This window comes from Mustelus asterias, chromosome 7, assembly GCF_964213995.1.
Source record: "Mustelus asterias chromosome 7, sMusAst1.hap1.1, whole genome shotgun sequence".
Classification (NCBI taxonomy): domain Eukaryota; kingdom Metazoa; phylum Chordata; class Chondrichthyes; order Carcharhiniformes; family Triakidae; genus Mustelus; species Mustelus asterias.
The window spans coordinates 9,127,652-9,147,050 of NC_135807.1; the positions used below are offsets into that span (position 1 = coordinate 9,127,652).

Genomic DNA, 19,399 nt, shown 5'->3' on the forward strand with positions numbered 1-19,399 from the left:
CATGCAAAAGCCCCCCCCTTTCCCCAAAGCCTCATCCACTATGATGATCTCGGGAACTTCGCGAATTACCAGAGGATACTCACAATCCTAGTTTAAATTGCTCAGTGGGCTTCGGGCTGCGTGCTGGAGACGAACGAGAGGCAGGCAGGAACAGGAGAAGAGAGTGGAGAGAGACCAGAGCTTGCTTGTCCCTTTTTAAAACCTAAACCAGTGATTCTCTCACACAAAACAGTTTCTGATCATTGATAGTTTCGATTGACTGGAACAAAAAGGGCCGGAACTGTCGGGACCGCCCTTAATTGATATTTTAATGTCTTTTAAATGTTCTCTGAGTCATCCTGATTGGAATCCCATCAGCGAGCTGAGTCTTGGTATTGTCTGTGCATGGAATGATCTCTGTTCTCATTGTCTTGCTGCTGGGCGATTTACTCCTTGTCTGCTGGCCAAGGTTTCTCCTTTGTTTCCTGTTGATTAGATTATCCCTGTCTCGACCTTCTCATTATTCCCAGCCTCTTGCATATTCATGTGGCTGTAAAGGTTCCTGACAGCCAGTCGGCCATTTTCCTTATCCCTGGGTTCTTTAATCATGGAGGATTTGCCCTAAAACCTACACTATACAGACAAAACATACCACTCATAGAGAAGGAAACGAGAGAGTGCAGAATGTAGTTTACAGTCATAGCTAGGGTGGAGAGAAAGATCAACTTAATGCAAGGTAAGTCCAGGGAAGAAGCTGTTCTTGAGTCAGTTGGTACGTGACCTCAGACTTTTGTATCTTTTTCCCGAAGGAAGAAGGTGGAAGAGAGAATGTCCGGGGTGTGTGGGGTCCTTAATTATGCTGGCTGCTTTGCTGAGGCAGCGGAAAGTGCAGACAGAGTCAATGGATGGGAGGCTGGTTTGTGTGATGGATTGGGCTACATTCACAACCTTTTGTAGTTTCTTGCGGTCTTGGGCAGAGCAGGAGCCATACCAAGCTGTGATACAACCAGAAAGAATGCTTTCTATGGTGCATCTGTAAAAGTTGCTGAGAGTCATCGCGGACGTGCCAAATTTCCTTAGTCTTCTGAGAAAGTAGAGGCGTTGGTGGGCTTTCTTAACTATAGTGTCGGCATGGGGGGACCAGGACAGGTTGTTGGTGATCTGGACACCTAAAAACTTGAAGCTCTCGACCCTTCCTACTTCGTCCCCATTGATGTAGACAGGGGTATGTTCTCCTTTACGCTTCCTGAAGTCGATGACAATCTCCTTCATTTTGTTGACATTGACAGAGAGATTATTGTTGCCACACCAGTTCACCAGATTCTCTACCTCATTCCTGTACTCTGTCTCATCATTGTTTGAGGTCTGACCCACTACATTGGTGTCGTCAGCAAAATTGAAAATCGAATTGGAGGGGAATTTGGCCGCACAGTCATAGGTGTACAAGGAGTATAGCAAGGGGCTGAGAACACAGCCTTGTGGGGCACCGGTGTTGAGGGTGATCGTGGAGGAGGTGTTGTTGCCTATCCTTACTGATTGTGGTCTGTGAGTTAGGAAGTTCAGGATCCAGTCGCAGAGGGAGGAGCCGAGACCCAAGCCACGGAGTTTGGAGATGAGTTTTGTGAGAAAAATATTGTTGGAGGCTGAGCTGTAGTCAATAGGAGTCCGACATCAGTGTCCTTGTTATCTAGGTGTTCCAGGGTTGAGTGCAGGGCCAATGAAATGGCGCCTGCTGTGGACCTGTTGCGGCAGTAGGCAAATTGTAGTGGATCCAGGTAGTCCAGGAGGCTGGAATTGATTCGTGGATGTCAGAGTCACCGGCTGATAGTCATTAAGGCACATTAGTTAGTTTTTCTTAGGTACCGGGATGATGGTCATCTTCTTGAAGCAGATAGGGACCTCAGATTGTTGTAAACAGAGTTTGAAGATGTCTGTGAATACCTCTGCCAGCTGTTCCGCTCAGGATCTGAGTGCACGTCTGGGTCTCCCATTCGGGCCAGTTGCTTTCTGTGGGTTGACCTTCAAGAAAGCGGCTCTGAGGTCTGCAATGGTGACCCCAGATACAGGTTCACCCAGGGCTTCCAGGGTAGAGGGCATGCTCTCGCTGACCTCTTGCTCAAAACGGGTGTAGAATGCATTGAGATCATCAGGAAGAGGTGCGTTGAAGCTGGCGATTTTATGTGCCTTCATCTCGTAGTCTGTTATGTCTTGCAGACCTTGCCATAGTCGGCGGGGGTTGGTGTGGCTAGCCTGGGACTCTAGCTTGGCCCGGTACTGTCTTTTGGCATCTTTGATGGATCTCCTTTAGATGGAGATCCATCAAAGATGCCAAAAGACAGTACCTTTCTTGCATAGGTCAGTGTCGCCTGACTTGAACGCCTCAGACTTGGACTTCAGCAAGCAGTGGATATCCCTGTCCATCCATGGTTTCCAGATGGGGAACACACAGATTTGCTTCTTTGGCACACAGGCTTCTACACACTTACTAATGAAGTCATTTACTGTAGTGGCGTACTCGTTCAGGCTGGCCGCAGAGTTTTTAAATACTGACCAGTTCACTAACTCCAAGCAGCCTCGTAGGAGATCATCCGATTCTTTCAACCAACATTGCACGACTCTCTTTACGGATTCTCCTGCTTCAGTTTTTGCTTGTAAGCTGGGAGCAGGAGCACAGCCTTGTGGTCTGATTTGCCAAAGTGTGGGCGGGTGATAGAGCAGTAGGCATGTTTGATATTTGTGCAGCAGTGGTCTAGGATGTTGGGGCCTCTGGTGGAACAGGAGATGTGTTGGTGGTAACTTGGTAGTACGCTCTTGAGCTTGGCCTGATTGAAGTCCCCGGCCACGATGAACAAGGCCTCAGGATGTTTTGTCTCAAGGCTATTCGTAGTGGTGTACATTTCGTCCAGCATGATCTTCACGTCCGCATGGGGTGGGATGTAAACTACCATCAGGATAACGGAGGTGATCTCCCGTGGAAGGTAGTAGGGGCAGCATTTTAGCGTCAGGTATTCTAGGTCTGGGGAGCAGAAAGTTGCCAGTGTTGCTACATCTAGGCACCATGAGGTGTTGATTAGGAAGCAGACCCCACCTCCCATAGCCTTGCCTGAGGCCGCTGCATAGTCCATTCGATGGATTGAGAAACCCTCTGGTTGTAGGGCACTGTCTGGTGAAGCAGGAGTGTGCCACGTCTCCGTGAAACAGAGTACACAGGAGTCCCTCAGTTCTCTTTGGAAAGTGAGTCTGGCTCTAAGTTCATCTAGCTTGTTTTCCAGAGACTGGTCATTTGCAAGGAGTAAGCTGGGGAGGGGGGGCCTTGGGACTGCGTTGTTTCACTCTCACCTCATGAATGAATAAAATAAATTACTGCATTAAAGGCATGATATAAATACAAGTTGTTGAGGAAGAACTTGGGTCGGAGCTGACTGGCCTCCAACAACCCCAGCCATATTCCTTTGTGCTAGGTATGACTCCAAACAGATTCACATTAACTTAAATTTTGCCAGGACTCCTTGATGCCACACTTGATCAAATGCAGCCTTGTGTAAAACTTTCACCTCAACTCAGAAATTCAGCTCTTTTGTCCATGTTTGGATCAAGGCTGTAATGAGGTCAGGAGCCCAGTGGCACTGCCCCCGCTCCAACAGAACATCAGTGAGCAGGTTATTACTGTGTAAGTACTGGTAATAGCACTGTTGATGACACCTTACATCACTTTGCTGATGATTGAGAGGAAGCTTATGGGGAGGTAATTTGCTGGGTTGGATTAGTCCTGCTTTTTGTGGACAGAACACATCTGGGTAATTTTCCATATTGTTGGATAGATGCCAGTGTTGTAACTGCATTGGAACAGCTCGTGTAGTGCATGGCTAGTTCTGGAACATAAGTCTCAAGTATAGTTGCCTGGATTTTGTCAGGACCCATAGCCTTTGCAGTACCTTTAGCTGCTTCTTGCTATCACATGGAGTGAACCGGATTGGTTGAAGACTGGTTTCTGTAATGTTGGGGGCCTCAGGAAGAGGCCAAGATGGATCATCTACTGAGCATTTGCGGTGGAGGATGGTTGGAAATATTTCAGCCTTGACTTTTGCACTGAGGATGTTAATATTGATGGAGCCTCCTCTTCCATTTATTTGTTTAATTGTCCACCACCATTCATGACTGAATGTGGCAGGATTATAGAGCTTAGATCTTATCCATTGGTTGTAGGATCACTTAGGTCAGTCAATAACCATTTCTTCTTCAATGGCATTACCATTACTGAACATGTCACTATCAACATCCTGGGGGTTACCAATGACCAGAACTGAACTGGACCAGCCTTATAAATACTGTAGCTACCTGAGCAGGTCAAAGGCAAGGAATCCAGCAGCGAGTAAACTCACCTCCTGACTCCCCAGAGCATTTCCATCGTCGACAAAGCACAAGTCAGGCATTTGATCAAATACTTGCCTGGATGAGCGCAGCTCCAACAACACAAGAAGCTCAACACCATTCAGGAAAAAGCAGCCCACTTGATTGGCACCCCTTCCATGAACATTCACTCTTTCCACCAGCAAAGAACAGTGTCAGCAGTATGTACCACCTGCAAGACACACTGCAGGGACTCACCAAAGCTCCTTTGTCAGCACCTTCCAAACACATTAATGGAAATATATCATTGTTCCCTCACTGTTGCTGGTTCAAAATCCTGGAACCCCCTCACTAACAGCATTGTAGATCTACCTACACCACAGGGACTACAGTGGTTCAAAAAGGCCATTCACCACCTCAAGTGAGATTATGGATGGGCAATAAATGACATCCACATTCCAGAAATGAATTTTTTAAAAAGATGATGGTATGGTATGATTCTGAATTAGTTGAGGTACAACAGTTCCAGAACCATCCTGTGTGACACGGTTCTACAGCATAGCGAAATAGCTATCAACTATTATATTAATCTTCTTAGTCTAAAGACATGAGATGATGATCCCCTAAAAACTGCTAACTCTCAGAAAGATATTTGAATTTCCAGTGGCTAACTGGAAAGGTCACGCAACAGGAGTTCATGATTCAAGACTTTTACGGCAATAAGCAAACTAAAAGCAACATCGGCTAAACACTATTTTATTAGGCAACGTACCCCCTAAACTACGGAATAGATCCCTCACTTAATATTTAGAATGATTGAAAATCTCCCTTCGTGGTTTACTTTACTCTGTCCCTTAAATAGACACTCTATTTTCACAGAACCAGTTCTGAGGGCTTACTTTTTTCCTTTTCCCAGTCAGGTAACTCCTAATCCCAGAATTGACTTGCATGGTGATCAATGAATTAGAACTTGCTTACTAGGTGAATTAAGACAGGTTAAAGAGATGTGTATTGTCTCCAGACAGGGTCCTGTCTGCAGACAATACACATCTCTTTAACCTGTCTTAATGCTCTCTCCACTCACATTATTTGTACCTTTAAGACTTGATTAGCTGCAAGGGTTCGTATTCCAACCATTATTCTGCAAATTGAGTTTGTGTCTTTATATGCCCTGTTTGTGAACAGAACTCCCACTCACCTGAAGAAGGAGCTTGAGGCTCCGAAAGCTTGTGGCTTTTGCTACCAAATAAACTTGTTGGACTTTAACCTGGTGTTGTTAAACTTCTTACAGGGTTTACCCCAGTCCAACGCCGGCATCTCCACATCTTTAATCTTTAACAGACAAGTTTGCTATTGAGAGATTCAGACGAGGGTACATGACACGCTTCGCTCTTCCATTTTACCCTAAAATGACAGTCCTGCAAGAACACAATTTTATAAACCTTGTATTTGCAATAACAATACGGTAAAAGAGCCCTCTTTTCAGTTCGGTTAAAAAATTGCCAAGCATAGGCACATGGTCAGCACTGGTTAGAAATAAGACAGGTTGAAAATAGTACAAAGATAAAATATCTCATGGTATATCAAAGAAAAGAGAAAATAAAGAACAATGTTTATAAATAATGATTTTAATTTTGCTACTTTCTCAACAGAATACAGTACATAACAATGCTCAGGTGTTATAAATGATGATACTTCAAAAGTACATAATTGGCTGCAATGTACATTTGGACATCCTGAGATTGCAATGGCTCAGATTGAAGTATGTCTCTCTTACAAGTATCAATGAAAACAATAAAAACAATTGATGTTTTTGTGATTATGACAGGAAAAGAAATCAAAACTGTGCACATTAAAACTTTATTCATTTATGCTGGGTATAGACTTTTGCTGAACCAAGGCTGCTACAAGTCTCATGACTCATGACATTGACCTTCTGTTCTGGAAACTTTCAGAGATTACAAGAATAAATAATGTTGCCCTCTAATTCTTGTAGAATCTCACACCCCATTGTAAGACCACATTATAATCAAGAAACGAGAAGACGAACTGGTAAACTGGCTCCCCAGCTGGGGTGGTAACAAAGACTGAAACTCGTTAGAGCTGAAGAGGCATTAACAGCAACCGTTTCATTCCAAAGGGATGATGTGGAGATGCCGGCGTTGGATTGGGGTGGGCACAGTAAGAAGTCTCACAACACCAGGTTAAAGTCCAACAAGTTTACAAAGAACAAAGCAAATTACAGCACAGGAATAGGCCCTTTGGCCCTCCAACCCGGCACCGACTGAACTAAAACCCCTTACCCTTCTGGGGACCATATCCCTCTATTCCCATCCTATTCATGCCGCTTAAAACTCACCATCATATCTGCTTCCACTACCTCTCCCAGTAGCGGGTTCCAGGCACCCACTACCCTCTGTGTAAAAAACTTGCCTCGTACATCTCCTTTGAACCTTACCCCTTGCACCTTAAACCTGTGCCTCCTAGTAATTGACTCTTCCACCCTGGGAAAAAGCTTCTGACTATCCACTCTGTCCATGCCACTCATAATATTGTAAACTTCAATCAGATCGCCCCTTAACCTCCGTCATTCCAGTGAGAACAAACGAAGTTTCTCCAACCTCTCCTCATAGCTAATGCCCTCCATACCAGGCAATATCGTGGTAAATCTTTTCTGTACCCTGTCCAAAGCCTCCACATCCTTCTGGTAGTGTGGCGACCAGAATTGAACACTATATTCCAAGTGCGACCTAAGGTTCTATAGACTTGCCAATTTTTAAACTCAGTGCCCCAGCTAATGAAGGCAAGCATGCCGCATGCCTTCTTGACTACATTCTCCACCTGCGTTGCAACTTTCAGTGACCTGTGTACCTGTACACCCAGATCCCTCTGCCTATCAATACACTTAAGGGTTCTGCCATTTACTGTACATTTCCCATCTGTATTAGACCTTCCAAAATGCATTGCCTCACATTTAATAAGAATATAAAAACTAGGAGCAGGAGTAGGCCATCTGGCCCCTTGAGCCTGCTCTGCCATTCAATAAGATCATGGCTGATCTTTTTGTGGACTCAGCTCCACTTACCCGCCCGCTCACCATAACCATTAATTCCTTTACTGATCAAAAATTTATCTACCCTTGCCTTAAAAACATTCAATGAGGTAGCCTCAACTGCTTCACTGGGCAGGGAATTCCACAGATTCACAACCCTTTGTGTGAAGAAGTTCCTCCTCAACTCAGTCCTAAATCTGCCTCCCCTTATTTTGAGACTATGCCCCCTAGTTCTAGTTTCACCCGCCAATGGAAACAACTTTCCTGCTTCTATCTTATCTATTCCCTTCATAATCTTATATGTTTCTATAAGATCTCCCCTCATTCTTCTGAATTCCAATGAGTATAGCCCCAGTCTACTCAGTCTCTCTTCATAAGCCAACCCTCTCAACTCCGGAATCAACCCAGTGAATCTCCTCTGCACCCCCTCCAGTGCCAGTACATCCTTTCTCAAGTAAGGAGACCAAAACAAAGAACAAAGAACAATACAGCACAGGAACAGGCCCTTCGGCCCTCCAAGCCCGCGCCGCTCCCCGGTCCAGGATTGAATCCTGAATCCAGGATCCCCGCCCAATTTTCCAGCCTATCTACATACCAATCCTATCCACCGAACTGTCCCTCACAGCTACGATGCTTTGTTCATCACAACCTATTAACTCACCCCCACCCCCCCATTCCAGACCATGTGATATCCAGGGAGAGGCGAAAACCCAGAGTGAAAACCCCAGGGCCAATATGGGGAAAAAAAACTGGGAAATTCCTCTCCGATCCCCTGAGGCGATCGAAACGAGTCCAGGAGATCACACTGGCCCTGATCGGAAAATGCTTCCCAACCCTATTCATTTCCACTTCCACGAACACCATATGAATTCCCTGCCCCCGAGACAGGTTCCCAACTGTCCGCAGTCTCGCTCTGTACTGGCACCAGCAAGATGATCATAGAATGAAGCCTTGAAACGAGAAACAAAGAACAATTAGCCCGCGCCGCTCCCTGGTCCAAACTAGACCACTCTTTTGTATCCCTCCATTCCCACTCCGTTCATATAGCTGTCTAGATAAGTCTTAAACGTTCCCAGTGTGTCCGCCTCCACCACCTTGCCCGGCAACACATTCCAGGCCCCCACGACCCTCTGTGTAAAATATGTCCTTCTGATATCTGTGTTAAACCTCCCCCGCTTCACCTTGAACCTATGACTCCTCGTGAACGTCACCACCGACCTGGGGAAAAGCTTCCTACTGTTCACCCTATCTATGCCTTTCATAATTTTATACACCTCTATTAAGTCTCCCCTCATCCTCTGTCTTTCCAAGGAGAACAACCCCAGTTTCCCCAATCTCTCCTCATAACCAAGCCCCTCCATACCAGGCAACATCCTGGTAAACCTCCTCTGTACTCTCTCCAAAGCCTCCACGTCCTTCTGGTAGTGTGGCGACCAGAACTGGATGCAGTATTCCAAATGCGGCCGAACCAACGTTCTATACATCTGCAACATCAGACCCCAACTTTTGTACTCTATGCCCCGTCCTATAAAGGCAAGCATGCCATATGCCTTCTTCACCACCTTCTCCACCTGTGACGTCACCTTCAAAGATCTGTGGACTTGCACACCCAGGTCCCTCTGCGTCTCTACACCCTTTATGGTTCTTCCATTTATCGTGTAGCTCCTCCCTACAATTTTTTTCCCACCAAAATGCATCACTTCGCATTTATCAGGATTGAACTCCATCTGCCATTTCCTTGCCCAAATTTCCAGCCTATCTATATCCTTCTGTAGCCTCTGACAATGTTCCTCACTATCTGCAAGTCCTGCCAGTTTTGTGTCGTCCGCAAACTTACTGATCACCCCAGTTACTCCTTCTTCCAGATCATTTATATAAATCACAAACAGCAGAGGTCCCAATACAGAGCCCTGCGGTACACCACTAGTCACAGGCCTCCAGCCGGAAAAAGACCCTTCCACTACCACCCTCTGTCTTCTATGACCAAGCCAGTTCTCCACCCATCTAGCCACCTCCCCCTTTATCCCATGAGATCCAACCTTTTTCACTAGCCTACCATGAGGGACTTTGTCAAACGCTTTACTAAAGTCCATATAGACAACATCCACGGCCCTTCCTTCGTCAACCATTTTGGTCACTTCTTCAAAAAACACCACCAGGTTAGTGAGGCATGACCTCCCTCTCACAAAACCATGCTGACTATCGTTAATGAGTTTATTCCTTTCTAAATGCGCATACATCCTATCTCTAAGAATCTTCTCCAACAACTTCCCCACCACGGACGTCAAGCTCACCGGCCTATAATTACCCGGGTTATCCTTCCTACCCTTCTTAAATAACGGGACCACATTGGCTATCCTCCAATCCTCTGGGACCTCACCTGCGTCCAGTGACGAGACAAAGATTTGCGTCAGAGGCCCAACGATTTCACCTCTCGTCTCCCTGAGCAGCCTTGGATAGATTCCATCAGGCCCTGGGGATTTGTCAGTCTTTATATTCTCTAACAAACCTAACACTTCCTCCTTTGTAATGGAGATTTTCTCCAACGGTTCAACACTCCCCTCAGAGACACTCCCAGTCAACACATCCCTCTCCTTTGTGAATACCGACGCAAAGTATTCATTTAGGATCTCCCCTACTTCTTTGGGCTCCAAGCATAAGTCCCCACTTTTGTCCCTGAGAGGTCCGATTTTTTCCCTAACAACCCTTTTGTTCCTAATGTATGAATAAAATGCCTTGGGATTCTCCTTAATCCTGTCTGCCAAGAACATTTCGTGACCCCTTTTTGCTCTTCTAATTCCCCGTTTGAGTACTTTCCTACTTTCTTTGTACACCTCCAGAGCTCCCTCCGTTTTTAGCTGCTTGGACCTAACATACGCCTCTCTTTCCTTTTTGACCAGTCCCTCAATTTCCCTGGTTATCCACGGTTCTCTAATCCTACCCTTCCTATCCTTTTTTACAGGCACATGCTTGTCCTGTAGCCCTAACAAACGTTCCTTAAAAGACTGCCACATACCAGATGTGGATTTTCCCTCAAACAGCCTCTCCCAATCAAGAGCTGCCAATTTCTGCCTGATCCCAATAAAGTTAGCCTTCCCCCAATCCAACACCTTACCCTTGGGACACCACTCATTCTTTTCCATCACTATCCTAAAGCTAACAGAATTGTGGTCACTATTTGCCACATGTTCCCCTACCAAAACTTTGAAGACCTGACCGGGCTCATTCCCCAGTACCAGGTCCAGTATAGCCCCCTCTCTCGTCGGGCTGTCTACATATTGTTCCAACGAACCCTCCTGTACACATGTTACAAATTCCTCCCCATCCAGAGTCCCTGCCCTCAGCGATTTCCAGTCTATACCAGGGAAATTGAAGTCTCCCACTACAACAATCCTATATTTCCTGCACCTATCCAGTATCTCCTGACATATCCATTCTTCCACTTCCCTTGGGCTGTTGGGGGGCCTGTAGTACACCCCCAACATAGTGACTGCGCCTTTCCTGTTTCTAAGCTCCACCCAGAGTGACTCGTTACACGACCCCTCTGAATTGTCCTCCCTCTGCACCGCTGTAATATGCTCTCCAACTAATACCGCTACTCCCCCACCTCTTTTGGCCCCTCCTCTGTCTCGCCTAAAACACTTGTACCCTGGAATATTCAGCTGCCAGTCCTGTCCCTCTTTCAACCAAGTCTCTGTCACCGCAACCACATCCAAGTTCCTCGTGCGCATTAAGGCCCCAAGTTCGTCTGTCTTACCTGCTACGCTCCTTGCATTGAAGTATAAGCACTCCAGACCTCCAGGCTCAGTGAGGTCGTCCTCCCCCAGAGTGCTCTTCTTCTTTGCCAGCCTTGTCCCAGCCCCAAACTCGTCCCCAGCCTCCACACTTATAGACCTAATAGTTTGATCCCCACCCCCCTGCCATACTAGTTTAAACCCCCCCGAACTGCACTGTACACAATACTTCAGGTGTGGCCTCACCAGCACCTTATACAGCTGCAACATAACCTCGCTGTTTTTAAACTCCATCCCTCTAGCAATGAAGGACAAAATTCCATTTGCCTTCTTAATTACCTGCTACACCTGTAAACCAACTCCTTGAGATTCCTGCACAAGGACACCCAGGTCCCTCTGCACAGCAGCATGCTGCAATTTTTTACCATTTAAATAATAGTCCATTTTGCTTTTATTCCTACCAAAATGGATGACCTCACATTTACCGACATTGTACTCCATCTGCCAGACCCTCGCCCACTCACTTAGACTATCTATATCCCTTTGTAGACTTTCAGCATCCTCTGCACACTTTGCTCTTCCACCCATCTTAGTGTCATCTGCGAATTTTGACACACTACACTTGGTCCCCAACTCCAAATCATCTATGTAAATCATAAACAATTGCGGTTCCAACACTGATCACTGAGGCACACCATTAGTCACTGATCGCCAACCAGAAAAACACCCATTTACCCCCACTCTTTGCTTTCTGTTAGTTAACCAATCCTCTATCCATGCTAATACATTACCCGTAACACCATGCATCTTTATCTCATGTAACAGTCTTTGGTGCGGCACCTTGTCAAATGCCTTCTGGAAATCCAGATACATCACATCCAAAGGTTCCCCATTGTCCACTGCACATGTAATGTTCTCAAAAAATTCCACCAAATTAGTCAAACATGACCTGCCCTTCATGAACCCATTTGTCTGGATTAAACTCCATCTGCCATCTCTCCGCCCAAGCCTCCACCAAACTATATCCTGCTGTGTCCTCTGGCTATCCTCATCACTATCCGCAAATCCACCAACCTTTGTGTCGTCCGCAAACTTACTAATCAAACCAGTTACATTTTCCTCCAAATCATTTATATATATATATCGCAAACAGCAAAGGTCCCAGCACTGATCCTGAGGAACGCTTCTTGTCACAGCCCTCCATTCAGAAACGCACCCTTACACTGCTACCCTCTGTCTTCCAAGACCGAGCCAGTTCTGCATCCATCTTGCCAGCTCACCTCTGATCCCATGCGACTTCACCTTCTGTACCAGTCTGCCATGAGGGACCTTGTCAAAGGCCTTACTGAAGTCCATGTAGACAACATCCACTGCCCTACCCTCATCAATCATCTTCATCACTTCCTCGAAAAACTCGATCAAGTTCGTGAGACTCAACCTCCCCTTCACAAAACCATGTTGCCTCTCGCTAATACTTCCACTTATTTCCAAGTGGGAATAAATCCTGTCTCGAAGAATCCTCTCCAATAATTTCCCTACCACTGATGTAAGACTCACCAGCCTATAATTACCTGGATTTTCCTTGCTATCCTTCTTAAACAAAGGAACAACATTGGCTATTCTCCAATCCTCTGGGACCTCCGCTGTAGCCAGTGAGGATACAAAGATTTCTCTCAAGGCCCCAGCAATCTCCTCCCTTTCCTCTCTCAGTATTCTGGGGTGTATCCCATCAGGCCCTGGGGACTTGTCTACCTTAATGTTTCTGAAGAACCCAATGCCTGCTCCTTTGTGATCTCAACATGATCCAAACTATCTCCACATTCTTCCCCAGACTCATTATCCACCAAGTCCTTCTCTGATGCAATGTACTCATTTAATACCTCGCCCATTTCCTCTGGCTCCATGCATAGATTCCCTCCCCTCTCCCTGGCTACCCTCTTGCACTTCATATATGCATAAAAATCCTTGGGATTTTCCTTAATCCCACTGGCCAATGACTTTTTGTGACCCCTTTTAACCATCCTTACTCCTTGCTTAAGTTTCTTTCTACTTTCCTTGTATTCCACAGTTACTTTGTGTGTTCTCAACCTCCTAGCCTTGATAAATGCTTTATTTTTCTCTTTGACTAGGCTCACAATATCTCTCGTTATCCAAGGTTCCCAAAACTTGCCATGCGTATCCTTCATCCTTACAGGAATGTTTCAGTTCTGAATTCCTATCAACTTGCACTTGAAAGCCTTGCACATGCCAGATGTTGATTTGCCCTCAAACATCTGCCCCCAATCTACATTCTTCGTTCTTGCCTAATATTGTTGTAATCAGCCTTCCCCCAATTTAGTACCTTCACTTGAGGACTACACTTGTCCTTATCTATCAGTACCTTAAAGCTTACTGAATTGTGGTCACTGCTCCCCTACTGAAACGTCGACCACCTGGCTGGGCTCATTCCCGAATACCAGGTCCAGTACGGCCCCTTCCCTAGTTGGACTATCTACATACCGTTTCAAGAAGCCCTCCTGGATGCTCCTTACATATTCCGCCCCTAACACTAAGTGAGTCCCAATCAATATAGGGGAAGTTAAAATCTCCCACCACAACAACCCTGTTACTTTTACACATTGACAAAATTTGCCGACATAATCTGTTCCTCTATCTTCCGCTGGCTGTTGGGAAGCCTGTAGCAAACCCTGAACATTGTGACTACACCCTCCCTGTTCCTGAACTCTACCCATATTGCCTCGCTGTATGAGCCCTCTGAGGTGTCCTCCTGCAGTACAGCTGTGTTATTCTCCTTACCGTAGTGCAACTCGCCCAACCCCTTTTACATCTCCCTCTATCCCGCCTGAAACATCTGTATCCTGGAATGTTAAGCTGCCAATCCTGTCCTTCCCTTAACTAAGTCTCTATAATGGCAACAACATCATAGTTCCAAGTATTAATCCAAGCTCTAAGTTCATCTGCCATACCTGTTACACTTCTCGCATTGAAACAAATGCCCTTCAGTCCACCAGATCCTCTTTGATTAGCAACCACACCCTGTCTGCTCTTTCTGAATCTTACTGGCCCTACTCTCTGGTTCCCCTTCAGTTAATTCACCTTTGCTTTGGTTCTCACCCCCCTTCTCACTGTACTCCTAAAGGAAACAATGGCCAAAGGCATATAAACTGTTTGTGAAGCTGCATATGTCTCATGAATAGGACACATCACGTGGCCCTATGCTTCCAGCTTCTTGAACAGTGCTAATGTTACATTCCTAGCCTCCTAGATCAGACTGCTGGTTACTTCCAATATAAAAAGAGCAACCAGGCTTCTGGCCACCATTTCTCAACTCCTCAAAGCCTAATTTATTTTCAAAGCATCTGATCTTCGCCTGTCAAGCAGTATAGACATAGAAACCACATCATGCTGCACACGCATGTGCTTATGTGCTGCTGTCTCCAGTCAGGAAACTCATATGAACTTAACTGCACCCCGAAGGAAACACCTTCTGGACTTTAACTTTCTGGGCTCTTGAAACTGTGTGAATTAATATCGAATATTCATTTCTGTGGTTCTTTTACTGGTGTTATCCATAATTGTAAAAACATCCCCTCTTTTCTTTCTGCCTTGTGTGTGTGAGTGTGAGAGAGAGAAGTTATCAACGCCCCTCCCTGGATTTGAATATGAAATAAACTAACCTTCTAAGTTTATCATAAAGTGCTGAGCTAGCTGCATGTTACTTGTAAATGTGGACTACACAAACTGAATGCCTGGGGAAACACATCATTATCTACTTTAACAATAATTCAGAACACCTTTGCTTACAGGAAGAGGCTTAGTTTGTCTCTCTCTCCTGGCCATAACAACACCATTGCTGGTACAGAATCTTTTGGTTTTGTTCATTTTCCGTGCTGTAATATTGTCCCAGTTGCCCAATTTCATATGCTCTAATTCAGTTACATTACTGTCCAATCTAGTAATTTCTGCTTATCACTGAAACATCTTTTCCAGAATTGTGTCTGATTGCTCAGTACTCATTTTTGATATATCCTTTCATCAATCTTAATGCAGCCCCCCCCCCCCCCCCCACTTCCCTCTCAACCCTTGTGATGTTGTGGATGCATTAAATGGATTTTTAGCTGGTTTGAAAATAATTAGAAGAATATGTGATTTTGCAGCAAGCTTCACTTTGTGAATTAGAAGGCTCTTATGTTATTATCAACAAAATGGCAGGTAGAGAAGCAATTGAAATGAGTGAGTTCACAGAAAGCATGCTTCCAGACCAACAGAAAAATTCTTAAGGAACGTGCTCATCAGTTGGCAGTTCCTTTCTCCCTTGTCTTTCAGAAATTGTTCGACATATATACTGTTCTTTCCTATTGAAGATCCACCATCGCTATTCCAGTTGCTCAGAAGTGGCGGCCTGTTGGGCTAAATGATTACCAATTAGTTGCTCAATACCCTAGAAGCGTGTTGAGTGTATTGTGTCAAAACATATTTTAGATCCTCTTGTTCCACATATCAATCATTTACAGTCTGCATTTCAACCTCAAGTCCATGGACGATGCTACACTGACTCGATCCATTTAATCCAACAGCACAGGGATGGATTAGGTAACAATACTCATACAAACACATGAATTAGGAACAGGAGTACCCCACTCGGCCTCTTGAACCTGCTCTACAATTCAATAAGATCATGGCTGATCTGATTTTAACCTCAACTTCACATAACCTTCCAACTCCTTACTAAATCAAGAATCTATCTGCGTCACCTTTGTTGATTTCTCTTCAAGTTTCTAATACCATCTTCTTTAAGCTTATTGAGAAATTGAAAAACCTTGATGTTAATCCTACTTTGTTACTTTGGATCAGTGATTTCCTTCACAACAGGACCCAACCGATGTTAATCCCTGGCTTCTACTTGGAGTAAGAAGTCTCACAACACCAGGTTAAAGTCCAACAGGTTTATTTGGTAGCAAATACCATAAGCTTTCGGAGCACAGCTCCTTCGTCAGATGGAGTGGATATCTGTTCTCCAACAGTGCACAGATACAGAAATCAAGTTACAGAATACTAATTAGAATGCAAATCTCTACAGCCAGCCAGGTCTTAAAGGTACAGACAATGTGGGTGGAGGGAGCATTCAACACAGGTTAAAGAGATGTGTATTGTCTCCAGACAGAACAGCTAGTGAGATTCTGCAAGCCCAGGAGGCAAGCTGTGGGGATTACTGATAATGTGACATAAATCCAACATCCTGGTTTAGGCCATCCTCATGTGTGCGGAACTTGGCTATCAGTTTCTGCTCAGCGACTCTGCGCTGTTGTGTGTCGTGAAGGCCGCCTTGGAGAACGCTTACCTGAAGATCTAAGGCTGAATGCCTGTGACTGCTGAAGTGCTCCCCCACAGGAAGAGAACAGTCTTGCCTGGTGATTGTCGAGCGGTGTTCATTCATCCGTTGTCGTAGCGTCTGCATGGTTTCCCCAATGTACCATGCCTCGGGACATCCTTTCCTGCAGCGTATCAGGTAGACAACGTTGGGGGAGTTGCAAGAGTAAGAGTAGCTACTTGGAGCCCATGTTAAGACCATAAGATATCGGAGCGGAATTAGGCCATTTTAGGCTGGTAGGTTTCTCAAACCCATTCTCCTGCCTTTTCCCCATAACCTTTGATCCCCTGACCAATCAAGAACCTAAGGAAAACTATATCTCTTCAGGGTTGTGTACTTTCACCTTTGCTTTTCATCTTCTACACAAATGTCAGAGAATGATAACGATTCTGAACAATGCCGATTTGATACGGTACTCTGGGTCTCATCAGGAATAAAGTCGCCAGAATCCCAGATGATCATCGGTTGGTGGTGAATTAATCTGAAGGTCACCACACCTCAGGTAAGAGGCAAGGTTGAAAAGGCAGGCCTTCATGAATATTGGGAATCAGTGCTGTTGCGTCACTCCTCATCACAAACTAGCCATCCAACCAACTGAGCTAAACCAACCCTCTCATCAGGAACAACAAGTAAACTAGAAGGGACTCGGTGGAGAGGTTCATAATATAGTGCAATGACTTAAATGGAATGAAAACAAGTCAAATGAACAAGTTATAGACTTTAGGGGAAAAAATGTTAAAGCTCCAACGAATGTTCATAAAGTGGATGTTGAAGTAGTCATCGTTACAGGTATGAAAGTTGAATTGTGAAAGGAACAGGTGGCCAAGGAACACACACAATTATACTACACATCTGTAGCTGAGGTTGCTATACTTTTTGGATGTCTCTGCTAGATCTTTAGAAAGTAGACTCTTATTAAACCAGGCGAGGATATTTGGTGAACAGATTTTTATTGACAAAAAAAAGTATTATGTATAGTGAAAATCACCCCTTGTATTGGTATTACTGTTGGATGAGTTTAGGAAAAAGGACGCAACCCCCTTAGAAAGATGACAAATCAGTTCTTGAACTCGTTCATGGTCTCCTCTAAGAACTTTTAACAGAGGTTTGATGAATATATGAGGGATATGTACTCATGATAGGACTCCCTGACTGAATATTTTAAAGTACTGGAATAGTATATTTATACAAATAAATCAATGGTGATTCATTTCTATGCATTTTTAATGAACAAGCATTTGAAATACATTTCCACATAAACTATAAATTGAAATGGAATTTATCTATACACTTTATTTCATTGAGGACTGTCTTTTCTACACATTAGAACAGCACATCCCTTGCTTGTACTGCAAAATCTAAGCAGTCGTACATCCATGATATTTTGTAACATTTTGCAGTTCCAGTCATTTATACCTTCTTGGAAAAAAGCACACAGAATCCTAGTCTCTCCACCAACTTTTTGCTTGCTTCAGTGTCAATTCTATGTGCACTCTAATGCACTTATTTCATATGCACATTTTTAAACTTTTAAATTAGTTTCTGAGTTTAGTGGTTCAATTTAATTATGAAACAAATTGATTTTTGCTATTTGTAACTATTAACTGTAATGCATATTTAAAATTTGTACTAACAAAGCCTACTACATTAAATCTTGCTAGATTATGATCCTATTACTTAGAAAGGCTTACCTTTAACATCAGGATCTCCCAAAGCACTTTACAGAGAAATGTAGTCACTATTGTAATGTAAGAACAATAGTAACCAATTTACAAACAGCGATGTTATAATAACCAGATGATCACTTTTGTGAAGTTGATTGACGGATAGTTTTTTAAAAAATATCATTCACGGGGTGGGTAAGCCAGCATTTATTGCCGGTCTCTAACTGCCCTTCAGAAGGTGGTAGTGAAGTGCCTTCTTGAACTGCTGCAGTTCATTTGTGGCAGGTACATCCAAATGCTGATAGGAAGAGATTTTGTGACAGTGAAGGATCAGCAGTACAGTTCCAAGTCAGGATGGATGGTGTGCGACTTGAAGGGGAACTTGCATATGGTAATATGGTATTCCCATGCATCTGCTGCCTTGTTCCTCTAGATGATAGCCTTTATGGGGTTGGAAAGTGCTGTTGAAGAAACCTTGGTGAGTTTCTATAGTGCATCTTGTAAATGGTACACACTGCTCCCACAGTTCCACGATAGTGGAGGGATTGAATGTTTGTGGAATGGGTACCACTTACATGAACTGCTTTGTCCTGGATGGCATCAAGCTTCACGAGTGTTGTTGGAGCTGCACTGATCTAGACAAGTGCAGAGTATTCCATCACACTCCTTACTTGTGCCTAGTAGATGGTGGACAGGTTTTGGTGAGTTAGGTGGTGAGTCACTCACTGCATGATTCTTAGCCTCTGACCTGCTTTTGCAGCAACTGTATTTATATGGCTAGTCCAAAGTAGGGGTGTGATAACCTGACATGGTCCACGTGGAATCACTAATTGATCTCCCTGTGGGGCACATTGAGTTTGAATTCCCTGGAACAGGCAGTGACTTGTCCAGCTGGAACTAATTACCTGAGCCTTTTATAAGGCAGGCCCAGGACTGGGCCTACTGAAGTGCAGTCCAAGACTAATTTTGTACACCATGGTAGTGGTTTTACTTTGCATTCTGTAATAAACTATGTTTCTTTCCATTCCTAGGTCATTACAGAGGGATTCAGCAACAATAAGGCATAGAATGTCAAGGGACAATGGTTGGAGATGGTCATTACCTAGCACTTGTGTGGCGCAAATGTTATTTGCCACTTATTAGCTCAAGCCTGGATATCATCCAGGTCTTGCTGCATTTGGACAGAATTGTTTCAGTGAAGGAGTCGCGAATGGTGCTGAACATTGTGTAATCAGCAAACATCCCCACT

The 19,399-nt window shown here is 44.5% G+C and overlaps 1 protein-coding gene across 1 annotated transcript in view; it reads left to right on the plus strand.

The window, feature by feature from the left end:
• Nucleotides 1-19,399, plus strand: part of osr2 (odd-skipped related transciption factor 2) — an 80,175-nt gene extending 60,776 nt beyond the window's left edge. The window contains exon 3 of the mRNA XM_078217012.1: nt 19,182-19,399. Within this exon, the coding sequence (XP_078073138.1) occupies nt 19,182-19,293 (112 nt within the window). The 3' untranslated portion in view covers nt 19,294-19,399. The remainder of the gene's footprint in view (nt 1-19,181) is intronic.